General features: G+C 35.0%; 1 protein-coding gene across 3 annotated transcripts in view; it reads left to right on the top strand.

Annotated features, from left to right (window-relative positions):
- Positions 1–22569, top strand: part of PDCD10 (programmed cell death 10) — a 41828-nt gene extending 19259 nt beyond the window's left edge. For all 3 annotated transcript variants that reach the window (XM_060099091.1, XM_060099092.1, XM_060099094.1), the window contains exons 3-8: positions 5814–5867; positions 10636–10753; positions 11921–12047; positions 17866–17944; positions 18246–18328; positions 21594–22569. In XM_060099091.1, the coding sequence (XP_059955074.1) occupies positions 5814–5867; positions 10636–10753; positions 11921–12047; positions 17866–17944; positions 18246–18328; positions 21594–21675 (543 nt within the window). In that variant the 3' untranslated portion in view covers positions 21676–22569. The remainder of the gene's footprint in view (positions 1–5813; positions 5868–10635; positions 10754–11920; positions 12048–17865; positions 17945–18245; positions 18329–21593) is intronic.
- The last annotated feature ends 3444 nt before the right edge of the window (positions 22570–26013 follow it).

The following is a 26013-nucleotide window of genomic DNA, read 5'->3' as shown; positions in this document are numbered from 1 at the left end:
CCCAGAGGTGCTCCCTCTTTTCATGTCTATATAGCTAACTCTGTAGGCTATTGGATCAAGTTGTTTGGGGGCATTTTCTATACTTATCTGGTATTTTGAGTCTTTATTTGAAGGGAGGGCAATTTATATCGCAGAACTTCAATGTGATCCTCTGGTTAATGAGGGGGGAATGAGAAAAGCTTTTTTCCTAACAATTTGAGTGACCTTTTCCTACATATGGTAAAATGATTTTATTTGAATCTTGACTTTGGAAAACTGTTATAAAAGATGTGGGATTCTGGTAAAATGAACTGTTGGGATTAATACTGGTATACCTCTTATAATTCATTCATTTGTACAAAAAAATTAATTTGAAAGAAAAAGAAATGGCTATGAAGGGACTAGTAAATCTCTTCCATAAATCTGAGATCTGAAAACATACATGGGTTAATGGACCCAGAATTAGAACATGTTGCCAAATGATTTATAGTTGCTTCAAGAACTAATTGTTAGAAGTGAAATTTGAAAATGAAATGGCTGGATGAGGCCGACAGAGATACTATGTTAAATTGTCAGGATCTAATTCTCGCATTGAATTTACTGATCTAACGTCATGGTATCAAGGTTTTTTTTTTTTTTTTTTTAAATACTAGCATTGTTCTCTGACATTCCAGTGTATTAATGTACCATCTTAAATAAGATACCTAATCAGTTAAACAATATTTAACTATCATTCAAACATGGATTTTTCTATAAATAGTCATGGGGAAATTAGAGTTTAGTTTGGCTCTGTTTTTCTCTGCTTTGCAGATTTAAAGATAAAATGGATGTCAAATTAATTTTACAGAAAATAGCACCACAGTAGGGGTAAAGTTTTACTCTGAAGCTAAATTGATTCACTCAGTTTTATCCACAGTGTATTGTGAGAGTTAAAAAGCTTGCATTCTCACCTTAACATTACATTCATAATAGTAACAATGGTAGCCCAGAACTCATTTTGCAGAACAGATTTTTAGGTAGTAGGACATCCTTACACCTGGGGAATTTTAGTACTGTTACTGCAGCTCACAGGGGAAAATTATTTATGGCATTCTGGGACCTAGATGCTTGCTAAACTTAATGAAGCTATGCCAGCACAGCTGAGGAGTAAGCTTCTCGTTTAATCAGCTGCTGCAGAGTTCAGAGTCCAAGTATATTGCATGTGTTGTAAATGTACCGTGAAATAGGTCTCCTGGTTGCATGATAGAATAATGAGTTTATAGAAACCTCATGCCAAGTCTTAGATCAGGTTTTTATGTACTGTATTATCTTTTGTTGATTCTTTGTATATGGAGGAGGAAAGATATATGGTTCAGTTCTTCATTCCAGGAAAAGACATATCATGTATCTTCTTTTCCTATGACTTTAAAGGAATGTTCTAAGGTGAAATATAATTATAAATATAATTTTTCCTATTGAAAAAATCAAACCTCAGATTTTGAGCATAGTAAATATACACTTCTCCACAATGAAGGCATGGGTTTCACCTGCAATCCCACCATCGGGAAGCCATCATAGTTGCTATTTTGCATTGCATTTGATTTACTCCTCTGCCACTTACTGTGTTATATAATCTTGTCTTTGTTTCCTAATCTGCAAAATGAGGATAAACAATATTTTACTTAATGCTCACAACTCTGGGAAATAAAATGAGTTGATGTTTTGTAGTGCCTAGAATAATACCAGGCACGTACTATTAGTAGTTAAGTATTAGCTATTATTATTAAGGAGTCTTCCACATAATTTTCTGACAAAATTGGGATCATACCCTAGAGTTTTGCACATTCGTAGGTAATGTTTTAGTGGAATATTTTTATACTAGTTAGATGGCTCTGGTTACCTTTTTGCCAGACAACTTGGCAACGCCAGGAACTTATTCTTATAGAACCAGTTACTGGACTTAATATCAATCTGTACAAAACAGATGATTGCATTTTGCCTTCTCTGTGGACTCATAAAAATTAATGGGTGGCCTCTTGATTCCATCTACTTCTGTTTTTCTTCTGGCTTTTTTCCTTTTTTTGACCTAACTCACCTCCTTATCATTTGAATCACAAGAGGTGTATGTGGAGTTTTTATTCTTTTTATTCTTGGCTCAGTTTAACTCTTTTTAAAGAATATAATCAATAATCTTTGTGGGGGTGGGGGGGTGGGAAGAAGGGTAAGGGATATCAGCATGTGGAAAATATACCTAATTTTGAGGAAGCAATATTTATATACAATTTGGAACCAACTAATCTAATTATTTTGACCTAAAACACAAAACAAAACAAAAAAACTTCTGAAAGATTTTATGCAAGACTGTTTAAAACTTGAGCAACCAAAGGGTTAAGTGGATATATTTTTTTATAATTACGGGTTTAAGAAACCAGCTTGATACTAGAAAATAAAGTATAGGAATAAACTGATATTTCTGGAGGGAGCAATATAATAAATGAGCTCTGTGGAATTAAAATTAGTTACAAGCTTTTAAAATATTTTTATAAATGACCCAGAAAGTTAAATTTGACAAGTTTGCAATTAGTTAATAGTTAAGTGCTCTCAAAATCTATGAAGAGTCAGTTGCAGGAGGAGTTCACACAACTGAGAGTAGGCAGAACGTGGGGTGGGGGTGAGACCTTAATGTTGGGCTCACCTAGCCTGTCATTTCCCTCCAGTTGCACTTCCCTCTCTTTAGGTGAGGGGAAATATTATGCGCCCTTTCCTCTCACCCTGATTCTCTCTCTTTTTTTTTTTTTTTAAACTCTTTTTACTTGTGACGTAGAAGTTCCACATGGCAGAGACCCAGGAGTGCCTCTCCGTGTCCCAGTATCCATTATCATATGTCCCCTCCTTCTTTGGACTTAAAACATGGTGTATGCACTATCAGGCACCACTGAAAAATGACAGCATTGGCTCTTTAAACATACCCTGGTCAAAGACCGTTACCCCAAAAGTTAGAAAAATACTGGACCCATTAGTAAAAGTATTGGAAACAAAGTGGATATTATTGTCTGTTCCAAACTGACATAACATCATTACGCCCCCTTGTGTTACCCTGAAGAAACACTAAGGAAGATGATTTTAAGGGACCACATTCTTCAAGGACCAGTTCAGATCTCATCTTCGTACTTTCCTTTGTACTTTAGCTGACAGTGATCCCATCAGTTTCCATGTAGCTACCTACTTAAATTAATCTTCTGGGATTCCAGGTCTAGAGTCTGTTTCTTTGTATCTCTCACACTGACTTCTCTCACATGGTAGCAACTCAGGATTTTGTTCGTTCTTAAGTAGCTGAAGAGATTCGGTAATAGGTTAGACTCCAGTCCAGAAAGGGTGAGTACGGGGAGGCAGCATGAGTGGCTTGTGTATGGGTTTTGGAACCAGGCAGATCTGGTGTGAATCCTGTCTCTGTACTTAGTAGCTGTTTTATGTTGGGTAAGTTTATGCAAACTGAGTTTCTTCCTCTGTAAAATGGAGATGCTGATAGCTAGTTACAGATTTATTATGAGGATTAGAGATACTCTTTATAAAAATACTCTATATAATAGTCCATAATATGTGCTTAGTAAATGGTAGCTGTTATTAGTATATTACCAGAACCTAATACTGTCATGAAAGGTACAGGTAAGATGAACTTGATTTTATTGTGAAATCATCTATCACATGTAAGAGGCCTAAAATAGAAGCACTTTTTAATAGGGCATGTATAAACATATCTTGCTACCTGAGTATTACAGGCTGAAATTATAAATAGATTCAAGAACAATTTAGATAAATTTATGGATGAAAGAATAAGTTTCATTCAGAATATTTTTGAATGTATGTATGTGCCTCTGTGCCTGGTACTTCCTGGGCAGTGTTGATATCATATGAGTAAAAAAGCCTGGTGGGTTTATTGCAAGATGTTGTGGGTAAATAATATATCCTCAAATGACTCCTAGCAGAGTCCTGGTCAGGTGCTTCACAGCTCACAGATTTGATTCAGTACGTTAAGTCTGACCTTTCTGTCTTTCCTAAGGTATATATATATATATATATATGTAAACTTAATCTAGAAATCTAGAGATGTAGATGTCTGTCTTGACCAATTTTATAGTTCTTCACTGACTTTTGGGGCCTCTTTAACTTCCGTTGACCATTTCACATACCAGTCAAGGCAGTACAGAATGAGTTAATAATGCCGATACTTGAAGGCACACATCTGACTCAGACCTTTGACTTGTCAGAAGAGGTCAGAGGGTGGTGTAACCCAAACAAGGAAATGGGTTCCTATCTGGGAGGAAACACTCATCCTGCTGTCGGCCCCTGCCTCCCTTGCACAACATGAACTTGAGATCAGAAGAGCTGTATTATTATTTTACTATTCATTGGGATTTATTGTGAGTAAATGAATTTGGTCGAAGAAGAAAATTTTAATTTTGGGAAATATACCTTCATTAATTAATATACCTACCTTATGTAGTTGCTTATTTGCTGTTTTTGCCTACGTGGGTCCCCTTGTGTCTTTCCTTTGACCCACAAGGGCAATGTTAGATTTTACAAGATTTGTAGAAGCCAAGTTAAATACTAAATTAAATGGCCCATTGTTTATTTTTGGAGATAAATTATTTATCTTGGCAAATTTTGTTGTTTTTGCCTTTTGCTTAAGGTGATAACTCGTAAGGAGATAAGGTTCTTGGCATTTCTGTCTTGTTTAGAAAATAAATTGATTTAAACTGTTGGAGATTCATTAGGGGTGTGTGTGTGTATGTCATTTATAAAGGGAAACATTTTCATTGCCTTAAGGAATTGAAAGGAATATTTATTGTACGATGTGATATATAATCGTAAGAGTTTTGTAGAAATATTCTACTTGCATGAAAATCTACAAAGGTTACATTGTTTTTGAACATTTAATATTGTCCCAAATAAAAAATATTTATGTTGAGTTTTATTGAGTTAACCGGCCTAATTCTTAGGGACTAAGAAAATCTGATCTTAACTGAAGCTAGTTATTGTAAGCCTGGCAGTTAACTCTGCAAAAAATGGAGTTTTTTAATGAAATTGCATGCCTTCCTCAGCTCACTGAAAAGCAACTTATATAGTGTCTAATAAGGACATTTATCTTTCCGAATTGTAAACCTTACACATTTGATGTAAGAATTAAAAGCATTTGAACTTTTGACTCATGATTTTAGGTAACAATTTTTTAATCCTGGTTAAAAAAAAAATAGAGGACAGATAAAAGCATCTCTGAAATCCAGATGATCCACAGTCTTCAATTTAACTGTCAAACATTTTATCACTGCTATTTGCTAATTAATAAAAAAGATTAATCTCAGTTTAATGCCTGACTGAGGGGATTGAAAAGCAATTTTAAAAGAGTAAGGTAGAATCTTAAGTAATAGATATTTTCTTTGTTTTGGTCATTTTATAGTCAGTACACACATAATTTGCCATCTATTTGCAACAGAGCACTGAGAGTTAATCTTGAATCCCCCATTTTCAGAAATTTAAGTGAATATGTTTATTCTTTCTATAGGGACTTAATGTTATTTTGTATTCTGTGCTTATCTTAAAATAAATCTATCTTTAAGGTACAGTATTTTTTTAAAAGGAATAAATTAAGAGTCTGATATACATGCCTTAATTTTTCATGATTTTAATGAAAATTTTAGATTGCCTGTCTGAAGAATTCTGGTGATTTAGAATCATTAGCAAGTATTTTTGTTAATCGATTAGTATATCAGTGTGCTTACTACAGAATGAAATATCAGAAATATGCTTTTTCCAAGAAAATCGATGTTAATAATGATTTAAAATTTTTATTGCAGCTAGAACGAGTAAATCTGTCTGCAGCTCAGACACTGAGAGCGGCTTTCATTAAGGTGAGATGCAGATAATTTATTATGATGATTAAAAAGTATGTTATATATAAATCTAAATACCATGTGATAATTGCCAGTTTATTTCTTTATTTTTTTAGTGAAAACCTGTTTTGTTTTGTTTTTTAGTGAAAACCTTTTCAGTCATCTTGTGATTGTTTTAGTGTACTCTTTAAAGCTTAAAACACTTGTAAAGAGTGAGCTGGAACAGGCGCTGTTTCCTTAGCATTCAGCTTTTGTCACTTCATGCTTTTGAAACTGACTTTTTCAGAGTGTTCTCTGTTTAGCTTTAGAGTATATTTTTAAGTTCTGTTTTATTTGACTTATTAAAACTTTTATAAAGTTATAACTCAGATTTTCTTCATATTGTTTACCTATAGAACAGAAGTATAAAACAGTATTTTTGAGTGGGAAAATAAGACCTCTGTGTATGTCAGATTAAGGATATTTTGAGAATATACAGCTGAGTCACTCGAATGAATTTTTTCATTGTCTCTAGACCTGAGATGTTCAATTGATAATCACTAGCTATGTGTTGCTGTTGAGCACTTAAAATACGGCGAGTTCAAATTGAGTTGTAATCCAGGTATAAAATACACACCAGATTTTGAAGGTGAATACCAAAAAAAAGAATGTATACAACTCAGTAATAAGTGTATTATGTTGATTACATGTTGAAATGGTAATATTTTGGATGTACTCTTAAAATAACTTCACATGTTTTTTCTTTTTACTTTTTAATGTGGCTACTAGAAAATTTAAAATTACATAGGCTCCTCATTGTTTCTTGCATTATATTTATTGGACAACCCTACTTCACATATTGGGTACAGTCTTTCATGTAAAACTTAATTCATCCCATCCTAAATACACATGAAGATACCCAAAGTCTTAATTTTTATTTACTTTTTGTGTGTTTGCTCCCATCAATAGCTAAAACAACTTATATTTCAAGGAAGGTATTTTAATGTTTAAATCTAGAAAAAACTTACAGTTGAGTCTCATTGGAGTTGAAACTATAAATCCATCCAGCTTGATTTCTTTTTATGGCAAAGATTAGTTTATTTATACCACTCTTAACTGATAGCACAAATAATGTCATTAGACATCTGCATATTTCACTAGAAGAAATTACATTGTGTGTGTTGTGTTGGATTAGAGCTATTTTGATTTGTTTAATACTCTAAAATGCAGTGCCTGTGTACACATACATACTAATTTCATTAAAATACCTCCTGCCAAATCATTGGGTTAATGAAGAGAATCAGTGAAGCAGCACCATCCTTAGTGTTTTTTTTCTTCTTTCCATTAAGTATCAGTGTGGTTTGGAAGGGTATATTTGGTCATTAGGGAGGCAAGATGGGGACTGTTTTAAGCATCTTTGTGGCCAAAGAAAAGAAGGAAAAGTGATCTGTTGCACACTGTAGTATCGATAAGGCAAAAGTCAGTTTTTTAGCTTTTCTGATATCAGGAACAGAGAGAAATTTCTCCTGTGTGTCCTCATAAAGAAGACCCTCTCTGAAGTAGTATATGCTATATACTCAATGACATTCATAAAAGAGATAAAATAATGAAATTCATTAAAATATGAATTTCATATATATATGATGTTTTAACTCTAAAGTACAGTTAAAAAGCAAACTGTGTTTAAATTATGTGATTATTATAGATCTGGTTTAATACATGGATAATTTTATCCATGGCACTGATTCTTAATTGGGGATAGTGGAAGTTATTTGGAGGAAAATATATTAGTTTTGCATTGATTTATTCTTAATTACTATATTTAATTTGTTAGAATTTCAAATGACTTTAAAGGAGGACATGCATTAAAAAGTTTAAGATTTTTGTAATTTTTACACTGTAACTTATTTGAAAAAGATTAAAAAAACCTTGTTTCATGTTTCTTGCCCAGCCATATATCCATATTTATATCCATATATATATATATATATATATATTCATGTTCCAGTTCTTGGTCCACAACAACAGTGATATTTATCAAGCTTTAATATCTAGTTTTGTTATCTGGAGAAAAAGGATTAAAATAATTTTTCCAAAGATAAAACAATACTAGTTAATATTGTCTTTTATGATATCTATCCTGCTGTTGATTCCTTTTCCCTCTGGGAGGTTCTGATAGTGTTGAGAATCATTGCTCCACAAGCGTGGATGTTACTGCCTTTGGGATAGTTTTCTCTCACTCTTGGATTTTTCAGAAAAGTTGGACAGCAGAGTTTAAGGTTGTATTCTGAAGGATATCTTGAAGGTAGAGATAGAGTCTCTGATTTAAGGGTAGATATATTTGTTTTGTCAACTAGAATCACTGATTAAATTTAAGGCTTTTAAAATAAAAAAAATAGCTAAGATGCTAGGCTACTGTTCCCAAAGTATGTGCCGAGGCACACCAGGACCATGCAGCAGACTCAGAGTGGTGTCATGGGATATTTTAAAAATTTGAAGGAACGCAGTGATACTCAACATTAGGTTGACACTGTGTGAATGACTCTCTTGAAATAGTTTGCAGTTTCAGCATATTTGATTGGGCTGCATTCCTTTCAATGATGTCATATCTTTGTGAAACTGGACTTTTGGCCACTGCTATTGATAGAATGCAAGTATCACAAGAAAATCAATGTACAACAGGAAATGAGGGTGGAAGGGTCTAATTCCAACATTTGAGAAATTGTGCAGTGCCCAACAGGTGCACACATCTCATTAGGGATTGTGGTTATTTAAGAATAAAATAAAATATTTTTCTTTCAATTCATGTAATTTTAAAGGTTACTAAGTTGTTAGGATGTAAGTATTCATTAAGTTGTTTGTACTTCACTTAATATGCAGCACTGTTAGGTATTTCTTTTGGTACTGAGAACACTGTGAACAAGAAAGTTAGGGACCTCCGTAAGAACTCTGTAATGCTCCAGCTTTGGCATTTGGGGACTGCAAATGAACTTGGTATTGAAAACTTTGTTCTCAGGCTTTCAGCATTTAATTCTTTCAGTAGCTTATTATAAGTTAATCAGAGAGGCATTATTTTTCTGTTGGCATTCTCTGGAAGCACATAGAGAATGCTCCCCTGCTTTCCAAGATAATTCATTATGTAGGTAGATTTAATGCTACTTAGAGAAGATAAACCACTGTTATCAAATAGTGGCTTATTTAATTAGTATACTGTATGTTATTTTGTGGCAGTTTACCAGATTAATAATGTTGATACCGTCTTAAGCCATATTTGTACAGCTTTTCTTTTAATGGCAAATCTTATTTATTAAGGTAGATTCTTCCTTAAATATATTCATGAGAGGAAAAATCAAAACAGGTTATGAAAGAAACGGAATTCAGTAGGACATATTTTATTATTATTAATCAACTATCAAAATGATTTTCCTGTACAGCATTTGACAGCAGTTAAAATGATCCCAGGATTGAGATAAATGTGTATATTTTTTTTCCTTTCATTCCATAACCTTTCAATTTTTGGTACTTGAAATTAATGAGAAACAAGGTGTTATAATGTGAAGAGCAATAGGAACCAAATAAAGCTGAATCTGCAGTGATACCAGAATGGAATTGAGGAGGCAGAGGTTAAACATAATTGGCACATCAGGAAGCAAATAGATTGCTATCTGATAGATCATAAGTTGTGTTTCTGTTTGTTATTTAATATCAGGGCAAAAAAGATAGGAAATCATCAGCATAATGATTAAAATTGGCAGGCATCCTAAAAGAAACAGAATGTGATTATAAAATTTTTTAAAATAAAATGGGACAGAATTACAAGGGAAAACCAAAATCTCGAAAATTAACTTTGGTAAACTCAGAACTCTTTACGCTCCATCTTGAAATGACTAGAAGATTTTAGTACCATAGGGCGTGTGAGTAACATCGAATCAATGCAAACTCATTAGCAAAACAAGCTCAGGAGGTAGTAAAAGGATTGATGATGTTGTGAAAGCTAGTGAAGGAAATACTCTTGCTGCAAAAATAGGGAATGAAAATCATTGTGTGGGAATGTAGTTAAGGGATCACATAGCTTCAATAAAACCTCCAAAAGGGGCTTTCCTGGTGGCGCAGTGGTTGAGAGTCCACCTGCCGATGCAGGGGACACGGGTTCGTGCCCTGGTCTGGGAAGATCCCACATGCCGCGGAGCGGCTGGGCCCGTGAGCCACGGCCGCTGAGCCTGCACGTCTGGCAACGGGAGAGGCCACAACAGTGAGAGGCCTGTGTACCGCAAAAAAAACAAAAAACAAAAAACCTCCAAAAGAAGGGTTATTTTTTTTTTGTTTTGGTTTGTTTTTCCTGACATTCTGTTAATTTAAATGTAAAGAATCTGCAAAAAAAAATTGGTGAGATGAGTTACTGCTTGATCCTCAAGTCGAAATATTATGTAATGAAAAAAAAGCTAAAAATCTTCAGTCTTTAACCTATTGAAAAGTAATTGGAGAGCTACCAGTATATATATAATCTTTATTTCTACGTTTGTTAATAGTTTGATTGCAAGAGAGTGTAAATGAGAAGTAGGAAATGTTAAATACTTTATGTTGAAATGGAAAATGGGACCATGTCTGTAATAAGAAGTTACGGATGCACAAGCTGTACCCAAACATAAGTGAGTGCCATCACGACACCTGCTTTGCAAAGATTTCTGCTCTTATTTATAAGTTGATCAGTTTAAGGAGGTCCCAACAGGTTCTAAACAATTAGGTTTTAGCTTTGAAATGCTGATTTAGTTTCTATATTTCAAAACTAGCTTTCTCTTTCTTATAGGCTGAAAAAGAAAATCCAGGACTCACACAAGACATCATTATGAAAATTTTAGAGAAAAAAAGTGTAGAAGTCAACTTCACAGAGTCCCTTCTTCGAATGGCAGCTGATGATGTAGAAGGTAATCAGAAAGAGTCTTGTTTAGTTCCTTATACTTGTTGAAAAGCTTTTCCTCCAGATCTTTCTTATTTGATAAAAGGGACTTCCTCCCCTTCTCCTCCCTTCCCTCTTATTGTTATTGTTTTGAAAGTGGGAAAAAATAAACCCATATAAAATAGAAATGTAGTTCTTAATTTTATTTTATATTTGCCAGATTTAATTACTTGAAGTAAAGCATGTGTTTATGCTGCATGCTTTAATTTTTTCCCCTACTAATTAATATGTTTGATGAGTTCTAGTTTCACCAAGAGACAAGCTGTTTGGAATGGTTATTTTATTTTGTGTTGACTTTATGCAAATACCAGTTTGAAAGTAATGAGTTTCTTCTTTTTAAACTTTAGTATTGCGTTTTATTTTTCAAACACAGATTCGAGAGAACAATGTAATAATCATCCTTTTGGCCTCTTTTCACATTTTTGCTTTTTTAAATAATTAGAAATGGGTTTCAGTTAAATTTAGTTTAACTGAATTAAATTCAGTTCCCACTAATTTAGAAAAACATAAAGGTATAATTTCCCATGTTTATTAAGGGAGAACAAAAGTAGATGTAGATGTTTTTAACTGATCCCATAAATTATGAGAAAGTCTTCATCATTATTCTAGATTTGAGCATCTGTAGCCTGTTAGACAGGGTTATATTGAAGAGTTGGTAGAGTTGTAATGTTTCCAAGTCTATAATGAATCTGGTAGTACATTCAGTATAGAGGTTTTTATTAAACTCATATTCCCCATTGCCATTGTATTTGTTACAAATGTTACTTACTTTAAGGTTTCCTTGTGAAATGTAGCTTGAGAGGCCTGAAAAACTTGATTAAGCCTCCCTTTTAAATTTTATTTATTTATTTATTTTTTAATCTTTTTAATTTTTAAGGTTTCATGGGTTTCCATTTACCCCAAATTGAAAATGTTCAGTCTTTCATTTTCTGATATTTTATTTGGAGGGAGCCCTAATATAATTACAGAACTAAGTTGAACTGTAATGACTTCTGCTTTGCAACCTTGTCTTCCCTAATTATCTGGCCTTTATCTCCCCCCTCCTCCCCACCACCTCCTTGACGAACACATTGGAAATTCTTAGACTTGAATTTGGCAGCAAGTTGCATTTTTTTTTTATTATGTATTTTATCAGAGTATATGATTGAACGACCGGAGCCAGAATTCCAGGACCTAAACGAAAAGGCACGAGCACTTAAACAAATTCTCAGTAAGATCCCAGATGAGATCAATGACAGAGTGAGGTTTCTGCAGACAATCAAGTAAGCAACTTTTTATTTGGTTCTTATTTTTTAAAGTACTTCAAAGGAGCCACTCATTCTGTATGTTTTACTTTGGTATGATATTAATATTAAATTGAAATAAAAAATTTGAAAATTTTAATTGCTACATTTTTATTATTAACTTCTAAACTGTGCCTTTGGCTTCTGAGTACAGTAACATTTTTTAGAATGTTTAAAAACAGTGAAATGTGCATAAACTGGAATGCAGTTTGAACTTCGTGAGAAATGGAAAAATGTAAATGTCAGATTAAAGCGAAGAGAGGAGTTGGATAAATTATAGAGATTGATAACGAAGGATAGCAATATTGTTTTTATTTCAGAAATGGTACAAGTCATTAGCATAATAATGTACCCTTAGTGATAAATAGCACTTTCTAATGTTGACCAAATGGTGAACCTCCAAAAATCCTTGCCTTTGGGATGTAGGTTAAAAAAGACTGAGAAATGTGTGAGACCAGGAGGCTGGTTGATGGGCAGCAAGCAAAAAGGGTCATCATTCTCGAGCAGGGGCACGAGTGCCTCAACCCAGGGGCACTCTCCTCAGGGGTGAGAGGGCGGAGGAATGAGGGGGAAGCTCCAAGCATAATTGCTAGATAAGTATTTTCAAACTAAAGAGTCAGATAGTTTTCTTCAGCTTCAATGGGTAGAAAACAGAGAAAGCCGGGAATAACTGTAGTGGCACTATCCATGCAACCTTTTGGTGACACCACAAGTAGAAATTGCTAGAAAGGAAGAACTTAGCACAGATCTTTTTCTGGAAGAAGCTGCATCATACATTGTATCTTTAAAGAACTGAAGGAGGCTGCCTTGGAATAAATATTAGCATACTTCTCAGGGGAAGAGTATTCCTTGTAATTCACATTGCAAAATTCTATTTTAGCTATTTGGCCACCTGTTTTTTTTTTTTTTTTTTTTTTTTTTTTTTGTGGTATGTGGGCCTCTCACTGCTGTGGCCTCTCCCGTTGCGGAGCACAGGCTCCGGACGCGCAGGCTCAGCGGCCATGGCTCACGGGCCCAGCTGCTCCGCGGCATGTGGGATCTTCCCAGACCGGGGCGTGAACCCATGTCCCCTACATCGGCAGGCGGACTCTCAACCACTGCGCCACCAGGGAAGCCCTGGCCACCTGTTTTGAGTGGGTTAGAGGGAGGAGTATGACCCATTTTAGAAAATAACGGTGATAGGTACCAAGCCAGCTATCAAGGAGTGACCCTCTTCTTTTTGGTCCTCTAATTGAGGATCAGAAAGTACAAAAGACTTCATTGACTAGCCAAAATCCATGTTACAGGGGATGAACCCTAAGGTAAATATTTTACCTTTATTGGAAAACCCCAACTTTCTTTAACAGTTTTTAATACAACTTTTTATTTTCAGTTTGGTATAAAGTGAACATGTTTGGCCCATAAAAGGATAAATTATCAGTGACCTCAAACACAGCTGTTTAAACACTTCTAAAATTTTGAAATAATTTAAGATTTAATTTACTTTGGTGATCGTATGCTACATTTCTATAACTTGGTTTGAACCTAAGCAGACTGACTCCAGGGACTTCTCTGCTGCTTCCCAGTCATAGATTCATAATGTTCATCTAATCTGGTGATTGAAAAAAAGAATGTTCTGCTGTTTGGAAGAGGTGTGGTAAAGGACATCCTATCTAGGGTGTCAGTAGGAAAGAGGCAGAATGGTGTTGTAGTTGAAGCTCGGATAGAGATGGTAGGTCCGGAGCCTTCATCCTGCTATTTTGATACCCTCTTTCCATCTTAGGAAGTCCTGGAGACATCTCTTCTAAACCCAGTGTGGCTCTAAAGAGATACAGTTTGAAAACCAGTTTATTAATAGCTGCATTTTGATCAAAAGGGAGTTGAGGTCAAGAGCCTAAGAGTCTTGTCCTTAGTCATTGACAAAGGCTGAATTAGGGTTTTGTCTCTCATTTATGGGGCAATAGTAATATTTCATTTCTGTTTTCTGGAGTGTACTCAGCCAACTGAATTAAGATTATTGGCAATTAAAATTTATTTCGTATCCATTTTAGGAGGGATAATTTGCCATGGAAAGTTTGTTGATAATATGTATTGTTTTTGAGACTGAAATTCAACCATCTGTGCATTAGCATGGATGGCTAAGGTATAATTATTTGTATCACTGATATATATTGATAACTTTTGATATATATTGTTAGCAGTGTTAATTGTTTGACAAATTAGTGGATAAAATTGCACCAAAATATAAAATGGTTTATCCTTCAAGCACAACATATTGTACAGTTATTATTTTTCTTTAAAATATTTTACTTTCTCATATTTAAGGTGGATATCCTCTTTCAAAATATTTTAACAATATTTTTCAATAAGCATGGATCAAATACCTACTATACGAAGTACTGTACAAAATGTTATAGGAGGAAAGATTCCTGTCAGCTAACAAATATCCATATATGTTTGTATATATCAGCAGACTTAGGTTTGACTCCCCATTCCAGCATTTTGCTGTGTGACCTTGGATAATTTGCTTAGCTTCTGTGATTCTAGTTTCTGCCTGTGAAGATGAGGGTAATAGTTGTGAGAATTGAAATGATATACATGGTACCTAGCACAGAACCTAGCATACACTCACAGCACCTAAAGCATTGTGAAATAAGATTTTTTTTCCCTCTCTCTATGAAGTTGATTAGGAAAAATGATCCAGCAAACAAATTATTTTAAAAGTACTTTTGATTAATGAATGTGTTTGACTACATTTGAGCTTATGCAAATATTTTATAAAATTAATTCTTAGGATACATTCCAATTAATGGATGACTAGTGGAAACTGGTGATTTAATAGTCCAGAAAGCTATGCATTTATCTGTTTACCCTTTTTTTTTTTTTTTTTTTTTTTTGTGGTACGCGGGCCTCTCACTGTTGTGGCCTCTCCCATTGCGGAGCACAGGCTCCAGACGCGCAGGCTCAGGGGCCATGGCTCACAGGCCTAGCCGCTCCGTGGCATGTGGGATCTTTCCGGACTGGGCATGAACCCGTGTCCCCTGCATCGGCAGGCGGACTCTCAACCACTGCGCCACCAGGGAAGCCCCTGTTTACTCTTTATAATCTACATTTGCATATTCAGAGGTGAAAATTTACCAGCTTTTGGTTTTGATGCTGGCCTCAAGATAGCTTTTCCAGAGGTGTCCAGTCTAGACGAAACCAAACATACAGTGTAGGAATTTCATTCCTTTAGATTGTTTGTATAAACATAATTATACAAATTTGGTTGATACAGTTAGAAGCTCTACTATTCCATGCAATTTTTTTTTTTTTTTTTTTTTTTTTTTTTTTTGCGGTATGCGGGCCTCTCACTGTTGTGGCCTCTCCCGTTGCAGAGCACAGGCTCCGGACGCACAGGCTCAGCGGCCATGGCTCACGGGCCCAGCTGCTCTGCGGCATGTGGGATCTTCCCAGACCGGGGCACGAACCCGCGTCCCCTGCATCGGCAGGCGGACTCTCAACCACTGCGCCACCAGGGAAGCCCCATGCAATTTTTTTAATAAGATGTACTACATTTCTTCTGATGCCTGTGGTCCTCTCTTTCAGCGTATATGTTCCCCAGAGTTGCCCCCTTATTAACCCCTTTAGCAACCTGCAAGTTGCTAAAATTCCTTCCTACTTACACATACTATATGTCCCGTATCACAGAATCCATTAACTCCAAACTGCATATAATTGCATTATAATTATTTTATCCTCAGATTTTCCCCAGTTCTTTATTTTGTTTAATTGTCTGAAATATTTTGTGTGTGTGTGCCGGTATTTTCTCTTATAGGAAACAAACCCTCGGGTAGTTACTAAAATAATTTAGCTTCCCTGGTGCAAACCTTAGTGCCATAAATGAAAATGCTGTTCCATGTACATACAGATGACATAATATTTGACATAAATTGCTGCAGATTGTTTTAGAAAAGGCCAGGACTAGGGATAAACAGCCTTGGTTTTTATAAAGCTCCGTGGCAAATAGTGGATCAAGGATTAGCTCTAGCTTCTGGGTTTCCAAGCAGTGGTTTCCAAACCTGGTTCATCAGCAGAATCACCTGGGGAGATTTTTTTACCTTTTCTTTTAAAGTACATACAGACTCCCAATATTCGTTGAAGTACACAACAAGGTATGATTGTGTATAAACAGCTGTCTGATCACTATAATTTTCTTTGTTGTATCCCTTTTGAATAAGCTTACTGTGGGTTTGAAGAATCTTCCATATTCAGAGATTTGACATTTTTTATTTGTTGAAACTAATTTTTCTTACATAATGGGATGGTCATATGACACCGTTTTATTAAGCAGTAGGGGGCTTACGCCCATCACAGCAATACAGAAGGATTCAACTTTCTCGAAAAGATAAAGGAAAGGAATAGTTAATGTAACTTAAAATTGTTATTACTAGAGGCCAAAAAACAAAAAGAGTGGACAGATGTAATTATGTAAATTCATTATCCTGTTTGAATATCTAATGTTTCAATGCTTCAGCCTGATGCCGATATTTGAAATACAAGAGGTCATAAGGAAATAGTTATTGAAATATTTAATAAAAATATCATTACTACTTCAGAATAGGCTAAAATACTTTTTTATACCAAAATTCTGTATATTTGTAATTTTTAGAATTTCCATTTGCTTATTTACTAGAAGTAAGCTATGAAACACACACATACACACAAAAATCTGGACACGGAGCTTTTTGGTTTTCTTTAAATAGTATAGCTGAAATGTTTTAGGTGTGAAATAACTGAAATCTGAGATTTGTGACTAAAAAGTAGGTAATAAAAGGTTACGTTTGGGGTGGTCTAGGTTGACGTTTTACTGATTCATATCTTCACACTTGCATTGCATTTGAACAGTAAAAGTTTTTGTAGCAATTAACAGCTAAGAGGATGGATGTGAAAAAGAGGTTTGCCTTAGAGGCTGAGAGGCTATTTGAAAATGCAGAATTACAGTAAGTTCAGTTTGCCAAAATATTACTATGAAGTTAGAACATGGAAATTGAAAAGGGCATAGATACAAAAGATAAGAAGACTTTTTAAAAAATGGTACATGGATAGGAAGAATAGTCAAGTCAAATGAGAATTATTGATTTCTTCTCTCTTTCTTTAGAAAGGGGAGAAAAGTGCTGATACATATATACTCAAAGGATGATTGCTGAAAAGGTTAAGTAAGGTAGAAGAATATTCTGATATTGTCTCCCAGAAATTTAAATATATTTTCTAAAGGAAATAGTGTCAGCAAAGGTTTGGAAGAGAATAGATTTGTCTTAAGAGAGAAGAGCTACATCTGAGGAGGAAATATTTTAAACATCAGAACTATGTTTGAAACTATGTTTCAAAACTACATCAGGTCTGTAACTTGGTGTTTTAAGTACAGCAATGAGTTACATGTAATAGCAAAATTTCATATAATTGTTCATGAAATAGCAAAAGTGGATGATACGGTTGCTTGAATTCACCTACATGAGCCAGAAAAAGGAAGAATCGTAACCAGAAAAGGTGAGAGGCAGAGGTATTTTCTTATAAATCTGAGTAAGTAATGCTGAATGAAATGTTACTGATTTGGGAAAGCTGATGTTAGTTGTGCAGTGTTTTGTCAGCAGTGCAAGAGTAGCTGGGATCACAGGAGGGTACAGGCTAAAACCCCCATTCAACTAGCCAGTCAAGTATTTGTGCTTGATGCAGTGTTCATATGGTAGTTAACAGTGCAATGATTCTTAAAAGAAAAATGTAGACTTCTTTCAAATGAAACTGATTTTAAGAAGATTCTTTTTTCCTCACCCAACAGGGATATAGCTAGTGCAATAAAAGAACTTCTTGATACAGTGAACAGTGTCTTCAAGAAATATCAATACCAGAACCGCAGGGTAAGTTTAGTAGAAGCCTTGCAAGCTGCCACTCTAGATATTGGTTTACACCTTGTCGTTTTACTGAATTAAATAATAAGACTGTTGAATTATTGGAAATGGTTTTGTATCATTAATGACTGGGTTTGTCCTTGCATTTAAATATGCTGTTACATATATTTAAGTAAATACTCCTAAAAATGCTTATCTGTAATATAAGGTACATTCATATTCTGTGTAATCTCCTGTCTTTGACTTTGGCTTTTGTGTTACTTCTCTTTTCTTATTTAGTATTTTTAAAAATTATTTTTGATGTCTGCAGGCACTTGAACACCAAAAGAAAGAATTTGTAAAGTACTCCAAAAGTTTCAGTGATACTCTGAAAACCTATTTTAAAGATGGCAAGTAAGTATTGTCATTTATCATCCTTTTCTTTTAAAAATTAGAAAATTATGTGGTTTTATATGATACTAAAACCATATAAATTAAACCCTTTTACTATATTATTAATACTTACACCAACTTACTAAGATAGACTGTTAAAAATAGAAAGGGGGGCCTCCCTGGTGGCGCAAGTGGTTGAGAGTCCGCCTGCCGATGCAGGGGATATGGGTTCGTGCCCCGGTCTGGGGGGATCCCATATGCCGCGGAGCGGCTGGGCCCGTGAGCCATGGCCGCTGGACCTGCGCGTCCGGAGCCTGTGCTCCGCAACGGGAGAGGCCACAACAGTGAGAGGCCCGCATACCGCAAAAAAAAAAAAAAAAAAAAAAAAAAAAGAAAGGGAATGGTTGATAATCCAGCCATAACTCTAGTCTGGAGCAGGAGTTGCAGACTTTTTTCTGAAAAGGGCCAGATGGCAGATATTTTGACTTGGTGGGCTTGTTGCAGCTGCGGCACTTCACCTCTGCTTTTGTAGTGCAGAAGCAGCTGTAGACAGTGTGGGAACAAGTGGCATTTTTGTGGCTGTGTTCTAACAAAACCTTATATTATAGACACTGAATTATAATTGAGCTGTCACATCATAATATTTTGATGTTTAAAAAATATTGTACTGTTTCAAATGTAAAAGTATTCCTAGCTCGGAGACCATACAGTGAGTGAGATTTGGCTTACTGGCCTACTTTACCAACCCCTGAAGCAGTGATTCTCAAACTTTAATAGCCTCAGAATCATCTGGAGGAGGGCTTGTTAAAGACAGATTGCTTTTGGGTCCCACCCAGAGTTTCTAGGTCTGTAGGTCTAGGGTGGGCCCAAGAATTTACATTTCTGAGAAATTTCCAGATGTCATGGATCCTGCAGGTCTGTTAAGAACTGCTGCACTATTGTTAAAACAGTGGTTCTCAATCCTGTTTGTACATTACAGTCACTTGGGTTCAGTGTTTTAAAATCCCAGTGCCTTGGCCCTATCTTCAGAATTCTGACTCCATTGCCTTGGAGTGGGGTCAGGGTTCAGGTGTGTTTTTGTAAAAGTGCTTCACGTGTTTTTAAAATGCTGTAAACGGCTGTGATCCACTGTCCTGGAATAGGGAGGGCTTTCTATAAGACAGGAAGTATACTAAAAAGGTAAATAGGACATTATTTTAAAATTTACATACACTGGCTGTAGAACATTCTAGAAAGCCAAGTAATCTTATGTGATTTATGTATAATACACATGTACATATAATGTATAAACTGATGCAGAGGCTATGTCTTCTGCAGCCTCATACCTTACAGAGAATTCTTTGTACCTCAAGTAGAGTTTTGTGGACAAGACCAATTTCCTACAGTGCTTGAAGCAGAAGAATAAATGGTGATTATTTCAGCTCTAATTGGCAGGGACCTCTAACATCCTATCCCACCATTGACATTTTAAGATCCCAATATCCATGTCAAACTATTACAATATTATTGTAGTAATATTAAAAAATAATAAAAATACATTAGAATGGTATATTGATTTTCATAGTTATCTTAAATAGTTCAAACAGGTTGAAATATTTACATTTTATTCTAAATTAAAGATACTGAGCTAAATATTATTAATGGTTTTGTGTTGTTTCATTTCATACTACTGTTCAGGTTGTCTAGAGGAAATGTACCTTGTTGACGTAGTTTAATAAACTAGCAGGTGTGTTCTGAAAATAAACTTACATCTATTTTTCCTTGGTCTCCCCTGCTAAGCCCAAATAACCAAAAAACACATTAAAAGAATAATTTGCATTAAGAAAATTATTTATGATACTGATTAATTGAGAACTATCCTGGAATAAGCACATTGAAAGGTAGAAATTCATTTGGAACATAATTTTCATTAATCTGAAATTATTCACTCTCATTCCTGTTTGTACGTTAGAATCACTTGGGTTCAGTTTTTAAAAATCCTGGTGCCTTGGTGCCATAGTTATTTTTAACAGTTTAAACAGGCATATGGATTATTCAAGCTCTCTACTACTTTTTCTCCATTCAGCAGCTTGTTTAAATTACCATTATTTGCGTATGAATAATGTGCCACAAGTTTTGTCCCTGTTTAATCAGAATTGAAAATTATTAATAGAGCCTGATCTTTGAGCCATTTTTCAGTAGGAGGATGAATTTGCATTGATTCATCTAATTCTTCCTAGTCCCCCTTTTTTGAGGGATGTTTAGGATGAAGATACAGTCAGCCCTTAGTATCTGCAGGTTCCACATCCCTGGATTCAACCAATTGTGGATTGAATTCAACCAATTGTGGATTGAAAATATTTGGGGAAAAAAATTCCAGAAAGTTGCATAGCATTTATATTGTATTTACAGCTATTTACATTGTATTAGGTATTACAGGTTAGAATCTAGAGATGATTTAAAGTGTACTGGAGGATGTGCATAGGTTATGTGCAAATACTACACCATTTTATATAAGGGTATTGAGCACCCACAGATGTTGGTACCTGTGGGGGGTCCTGGAACCAGTCCCTCTTGGATACCAAGGGACAACTGTACAAGCTTAGCTTTGCTACTGAGAAACTGATAAGGCCACGCAAGGGGACTAGGGCGTCACCTCTGTGCTCCAGATCGTATGAAGATGGACTGATAGGAAATAGGGTGCAGCATGAAGTAATTTTTAAGAACATATTTTTATATATTGTCGACTCATAAATATTGAAACCACATGATTATTTTGTTTTAAAAGTATATTCTAAAAGTAATTTAAAATTCTCAGGTTTTTTTTTTGAAAGAAGGTAAGAGAGATTGGGATGAATCAGATTCAAAGTAATGAGCTTTTTCTTAAGTATTTATCATGCCCATTGATATACAGATTTTGAGAATGAATATAATGTTTTAGCAGATCTTATTTTGGTAACTTTTGTGAAACTGCAGCTGGAGACTATGTTTGAATCCTCTTCTTTGGCCAGTTATTTTTTGTGAACTCTGGTTGTTGAGGTGCCACCCATCATTAGCAGCCCACCAACACCTTATTGCCAGCCAGAACCACTAGGGGGCAGTAATTCCTAGATAGTTTCAAATGATGCAGGACCCTTCAATTCCAAGCTGGGATAAAATTTATGATACTCAATACTAGCCTTTTTTTTTTCCCCCTAAATTGATTTTATTGCTACTGCTAGTAGGGCATTTTAAGTATAAAGTATTTTTAAAGGATGATTTTTGAGGGGATAAAATTAATTGTTCTTTTTTTTTTTTTTTGAAACAGGGCAATAAATGTGTTCATAAGTGCCAACCGACTAATTCATCAAACCAACTTGATACTTCAGACCTTCAAAACTGTGGCCTGAAAGTTGTATATGTTAAGAGATGTATTTCTCAGTGGCAGTATTGGACTGCCTTTATCTGTAAATTTTAAAGTTTGACTGTATAAATTATCAGTCCCTCCTGAAGGGATCTAATAATCCAGGATGTTGAATGGGATTATTGCCATCTTACACCATATTTTTGTAAAATGTAGCTTAATCATAATCTCACACTGAAGATTTTGCATCACTTTTGCTATTATCATTCTTTTAAGAATTATAAGCCAAAAGAATTTACGCCTTAATGTGTCATTATATAACATTCCTTAAAAGAATTGTAAATATTGGTGTTTGTTTCTGACATTTTAACTTGAAAGCGATATGCTGCAAGATAATGTATTTAACAATATTTGGTGGCAAATATTCAATAAATAGTTTACATCTGTTAAACATTTCTTTACTTGAAAAAATGCATATATATATGTGAATATATATATGATCAGAAGACCAAGACGACTTGGTGTAATGTCTAAAGAACTTCTAACGGGAGCTTATTAGCAGTTTATCAGATAATAAAGCAACAAGAATTCCTTTTTTTTTGTCCTTAATCACTCTGAGCAAAAAGTAGTTAATGGAAATATTTTTGTTAGTTACTATATTTGAGGTACTGAGTATTTTTCCAACCTTTTTTTTTAAGAGACTTACGAGAAGGAAATGGCAGTTTATAGTGTCTTCACACTGTACTGCCTCTTTTGAACTCTACAATGTAAGATTAAGTCTTTCTGGTTTGCTGGGCCCTAATAAGTTTTGCGCCTTTTTTCCATAAATAGCCACAACTAATAGTAAGTTGAAGCTATACCAATGCTAGTTGGTTTGAATTTGTCATGAGTGTTAATAATATTATATACACTCTTTAAATATGTAGTTTTACCATAGAGAAGTTTTAAGAAAATCATATATCAAGTATTCATGTTAAGTGATTTCATTTTTCAATTATGATAAAATAAAGGAAAAAATCAGAATTTATCTTTTATAAAGATTTTAAATGTTAAACTAAATTTCTGTTGGCAATATAAATTTTTTTGCTATGATGCAATTTAGTTATTTTTTAAAAATTCTTTCTCCCATTTTAAAAAACAGACTTTTAAAGAATTACTGTCATTAGCAACATAAAAGGAAATCATCCTGTTAGATGTAAACAGGAAATATGTGGAGGGAAGGAAAAAAGCAATAGACAATTGGATGAAATCTCATAATTTATGGACATTTTACTGAATTGATTTTATTTTTCTTCAGAGATACATAGCTAGTAAAACAAAGAATTGGCGATTTTAATACTGTTTGCTTTTGGCATAAGCTATTTTTCACGCTTGGAAGTAGAAGGATGGTTATTTGCAAAATAGACTTGTGAATATATGAAGAAAAAATATACTGTTTTTCTTATTTTTGAGCAGCAGACATTTCTAAGGTAAACAAGTACTGTCTTTCTTCCTCTTGTCTTTCTCTCCTTAAGAGAACTCATCAGTTACCAGCCATGCCCCAACTCATCTGTTTTTATAAGTCTTCTGTCTTTTTATTCTACTATGCAATATATCTGGCTTCTATTTTCATGAAGTTTACCTCCACAAAGGAGGCTTATTCTCAGGATAATTCAGTTTCTTACATGATCCTCGTGGGTTTGTGTTTTTGGGTCAAGGAGGAAAGGACCAGTGTGGCCCCAGTCATATACAACTCCAGAGAACAGAAAGGTGGCTACCGAGCAAAGGAAGAGAGGAGACATTTGTTGAGCACCTGTGTCAAGCATTATTCTAGATACATTAATTTAATTCTCTTAACACTCTGTGACTTAGCTATCTGCCTTACAATTGAGGAAACTGGCTAAGAGAGCTTAGGTTACAAAGCTGGTAATTGCTGGAGCCAGGATTTGAATTCAGCATTTGTCTCCAGACTCCATGCTCTTTCCACTGAACTGTACTTCATCCATTGTCGAAAATGCACCATTTAGAATACTAATTCCCTAACACCAAGCTGACATAGCTGTCCCTGGTCCACAGGGAAATGAGAAAAATTAGGATAATGTGATGTCTTTTTCATAAATCTAAATTTATTCATTTTAAAGGACCATTCTTTTATTTAAGATCATTGCTATGCTTGGGACGTTTAATAGGCCCTCTCACACTTTTTTTAAACAAAGTGATATAATTGTAGATGGTGGTAGTATGGGGTTTTTTCATGATTGCATTGTAATAACCTTGTTTGGCAAAACATGAGGTTAGTAACCCAAAGTCAGGCCTTCCTAATTGTTTTTTTAACAGATTGACCTATTGTTAAGATTTTACCATTTTTATTTTATCATTTGTTGATTTGCTTACCTTCCCTTAATCTCCTTTACCCTGGGTCATTTCCATGGCTACCTTTGTCTTTTATGGTGTTGAGCTGTTTTTGACAAATACAGTCTTCTGTCTCCTCCCCTATCCTCCCTTTAATAATAGAATGTTCCTCATTTTGGGTTTCCTCACGATTAGATTCAGGCTATGCATTCTTGGTCAGAATAACTACACGTTGTCCCATCTTCTCCTCACTGTTAATTTTGGTCAACTGGTCAAGGTGTTGTTCAGTTTCTCCAATGTATAGTGACTATTTTTTACCTTACACCTGATAAGCAATCTGTGGAAGGCTCTTTTTAAGTCCATGCTTAACATCAACATTTTCCCCCCAATATTTAGCATCCATTGATGATTCTTGCTTACTCAGTCTTTACTTCGACAGTTACAAAATCGTGATTTTCCAACTCCAGCATTTCTTCTTATGTACCAGTTGACACAGCGTTCTCTGTAAGCCTGAACCCTCCTTTCTCTCCCGTACTTCCATTCATTAGTCCATATCTGTCCACGTGAATTTTTATAGTTACTGTTGTTTTGGACTCCTTGTTTTCTATTTTTTTCAATGGCTTATAATTAATTACTTACGTTGGTACTTAAAATGGTCTGAGATTTGACCAGTTAGTAGTACCTTCAATTTCAACCTTGTTTCTATGTCCTTGTAGCTTCCACTACCTTTTTTTTTTTTTTAAAGCACATTATCTTAAATATGTCCCAGGATCTGGAATCAGCAGTTTCTCCAAGGAACTCTGGGGAATGATAACAGATACATAGATCTGCTGGCTGCTGGGTAGGCTCATTGCTACTACGTGTCATTGCTACTGAGTGTTGTCTTGCATCTAGGCCTATTCAGACAGAACTAGAAAATGTGCATATACAGACATATACACACAGATATGCATGTACACATACATTTTACATGTCATAGGCACATGATGTTTGATTTCAGAAATCATGGGTTCACACTAGTACCTCCAATTGCAGTCCATCCTCATAGGGTTCGTTCTTGCTTTCCCCATTCTGTGTTTCTATGTCCCTTCTTCCTCAGAATCCTGGCTCCCTGAAAAACCAATTCATTCACTTGTTCAGTCCTACAATACATCTGAAACAGTCTTAGAATTTCTTTTGCCCTATCACTCTTAAAAACACACTTAAAAGACTACAGGACTGTTTGTAGTTCTTTCCCTGTCTGTACCCTGCCCAAGACTAAGAATGTGTAATTACATTTTGTGTTCATGAATTACTTGGATTAATTCTTTTTTGTCCTTCACTGTGATTGTTATTTATTTGAAATAAATTGGGTTCATTTGTTTCAGTTTTCTTCCAGGTTTAAGGTTCCTTCCCCCCGCCCATCCCCACACACTTCCCATCCTTGTAAATTTAATTTTATTCACTTAAGAATACATAGAACATTAACACGCTTCTAAACATCAGAACTATACCAAAAAGTACACTAGAGAAGCGTCACTCTTACCGCTTCTGCCCCATTCCCCACCCTGCCAACTAAGTATCCAACTCCACTGTTTTTTGGTGTTTATCTTCTGTGTTTCTTTTGATGAAGAAAAGTAATGATAAATGTGTTTTCTCATCCCCCCCCCCCGCTTCATTCTTACACAAAAGGTAGCATTCATGTAGGGAAACCAACCTTCCCAGTTTGCCTAGGACTGTGAAGTTTCTTGGGACAAAGAATTTTTAGTGCTAAAACTGGGAGAGTCGGACAGACTGGGAGGGTTGGTCCCTCTATATACATGCCTTTTTTTTTTTTAACTTTCTATTTTAAATTGGAGTATAGGGTGATTAATAGTGTTGTGTTAGTTTCAGGTGTACAGCAGAGTGATTCAGTTACACATGTACATGTATCTATTCTTTTTCAAGTTCTTTTCCCAATTAGGTTGTTACGTAACATTGAACAGAGTTCCCTATGCTATACAGTAGGTCCTTGTTGGTTATCCATTTTATTTAATTTTTTTTTAACATCTTTATTGGAGTATAATTGCTTTAC

This window comes from Mesoplodon densirostris, chromosome 5 (genome assembly GCF_025265405.1).
Source record: "Mesoplodon densirostris isolate mMesDen1 chromosome 5, mMesDen1 primary haplotype, whole genome shotgun sequence".
NCBI lineage: Eukaryota > Metazoa > Chordata > Mammalia > Artiodactyla > Ziphiidae > Mesoplodon > Mesoplodon densirostris.
The sequence above is the reverse complement of the archived record's forward strand: the minus strand, read 5'-3'. Positions and strand labels throughout refer to the sequence as shown.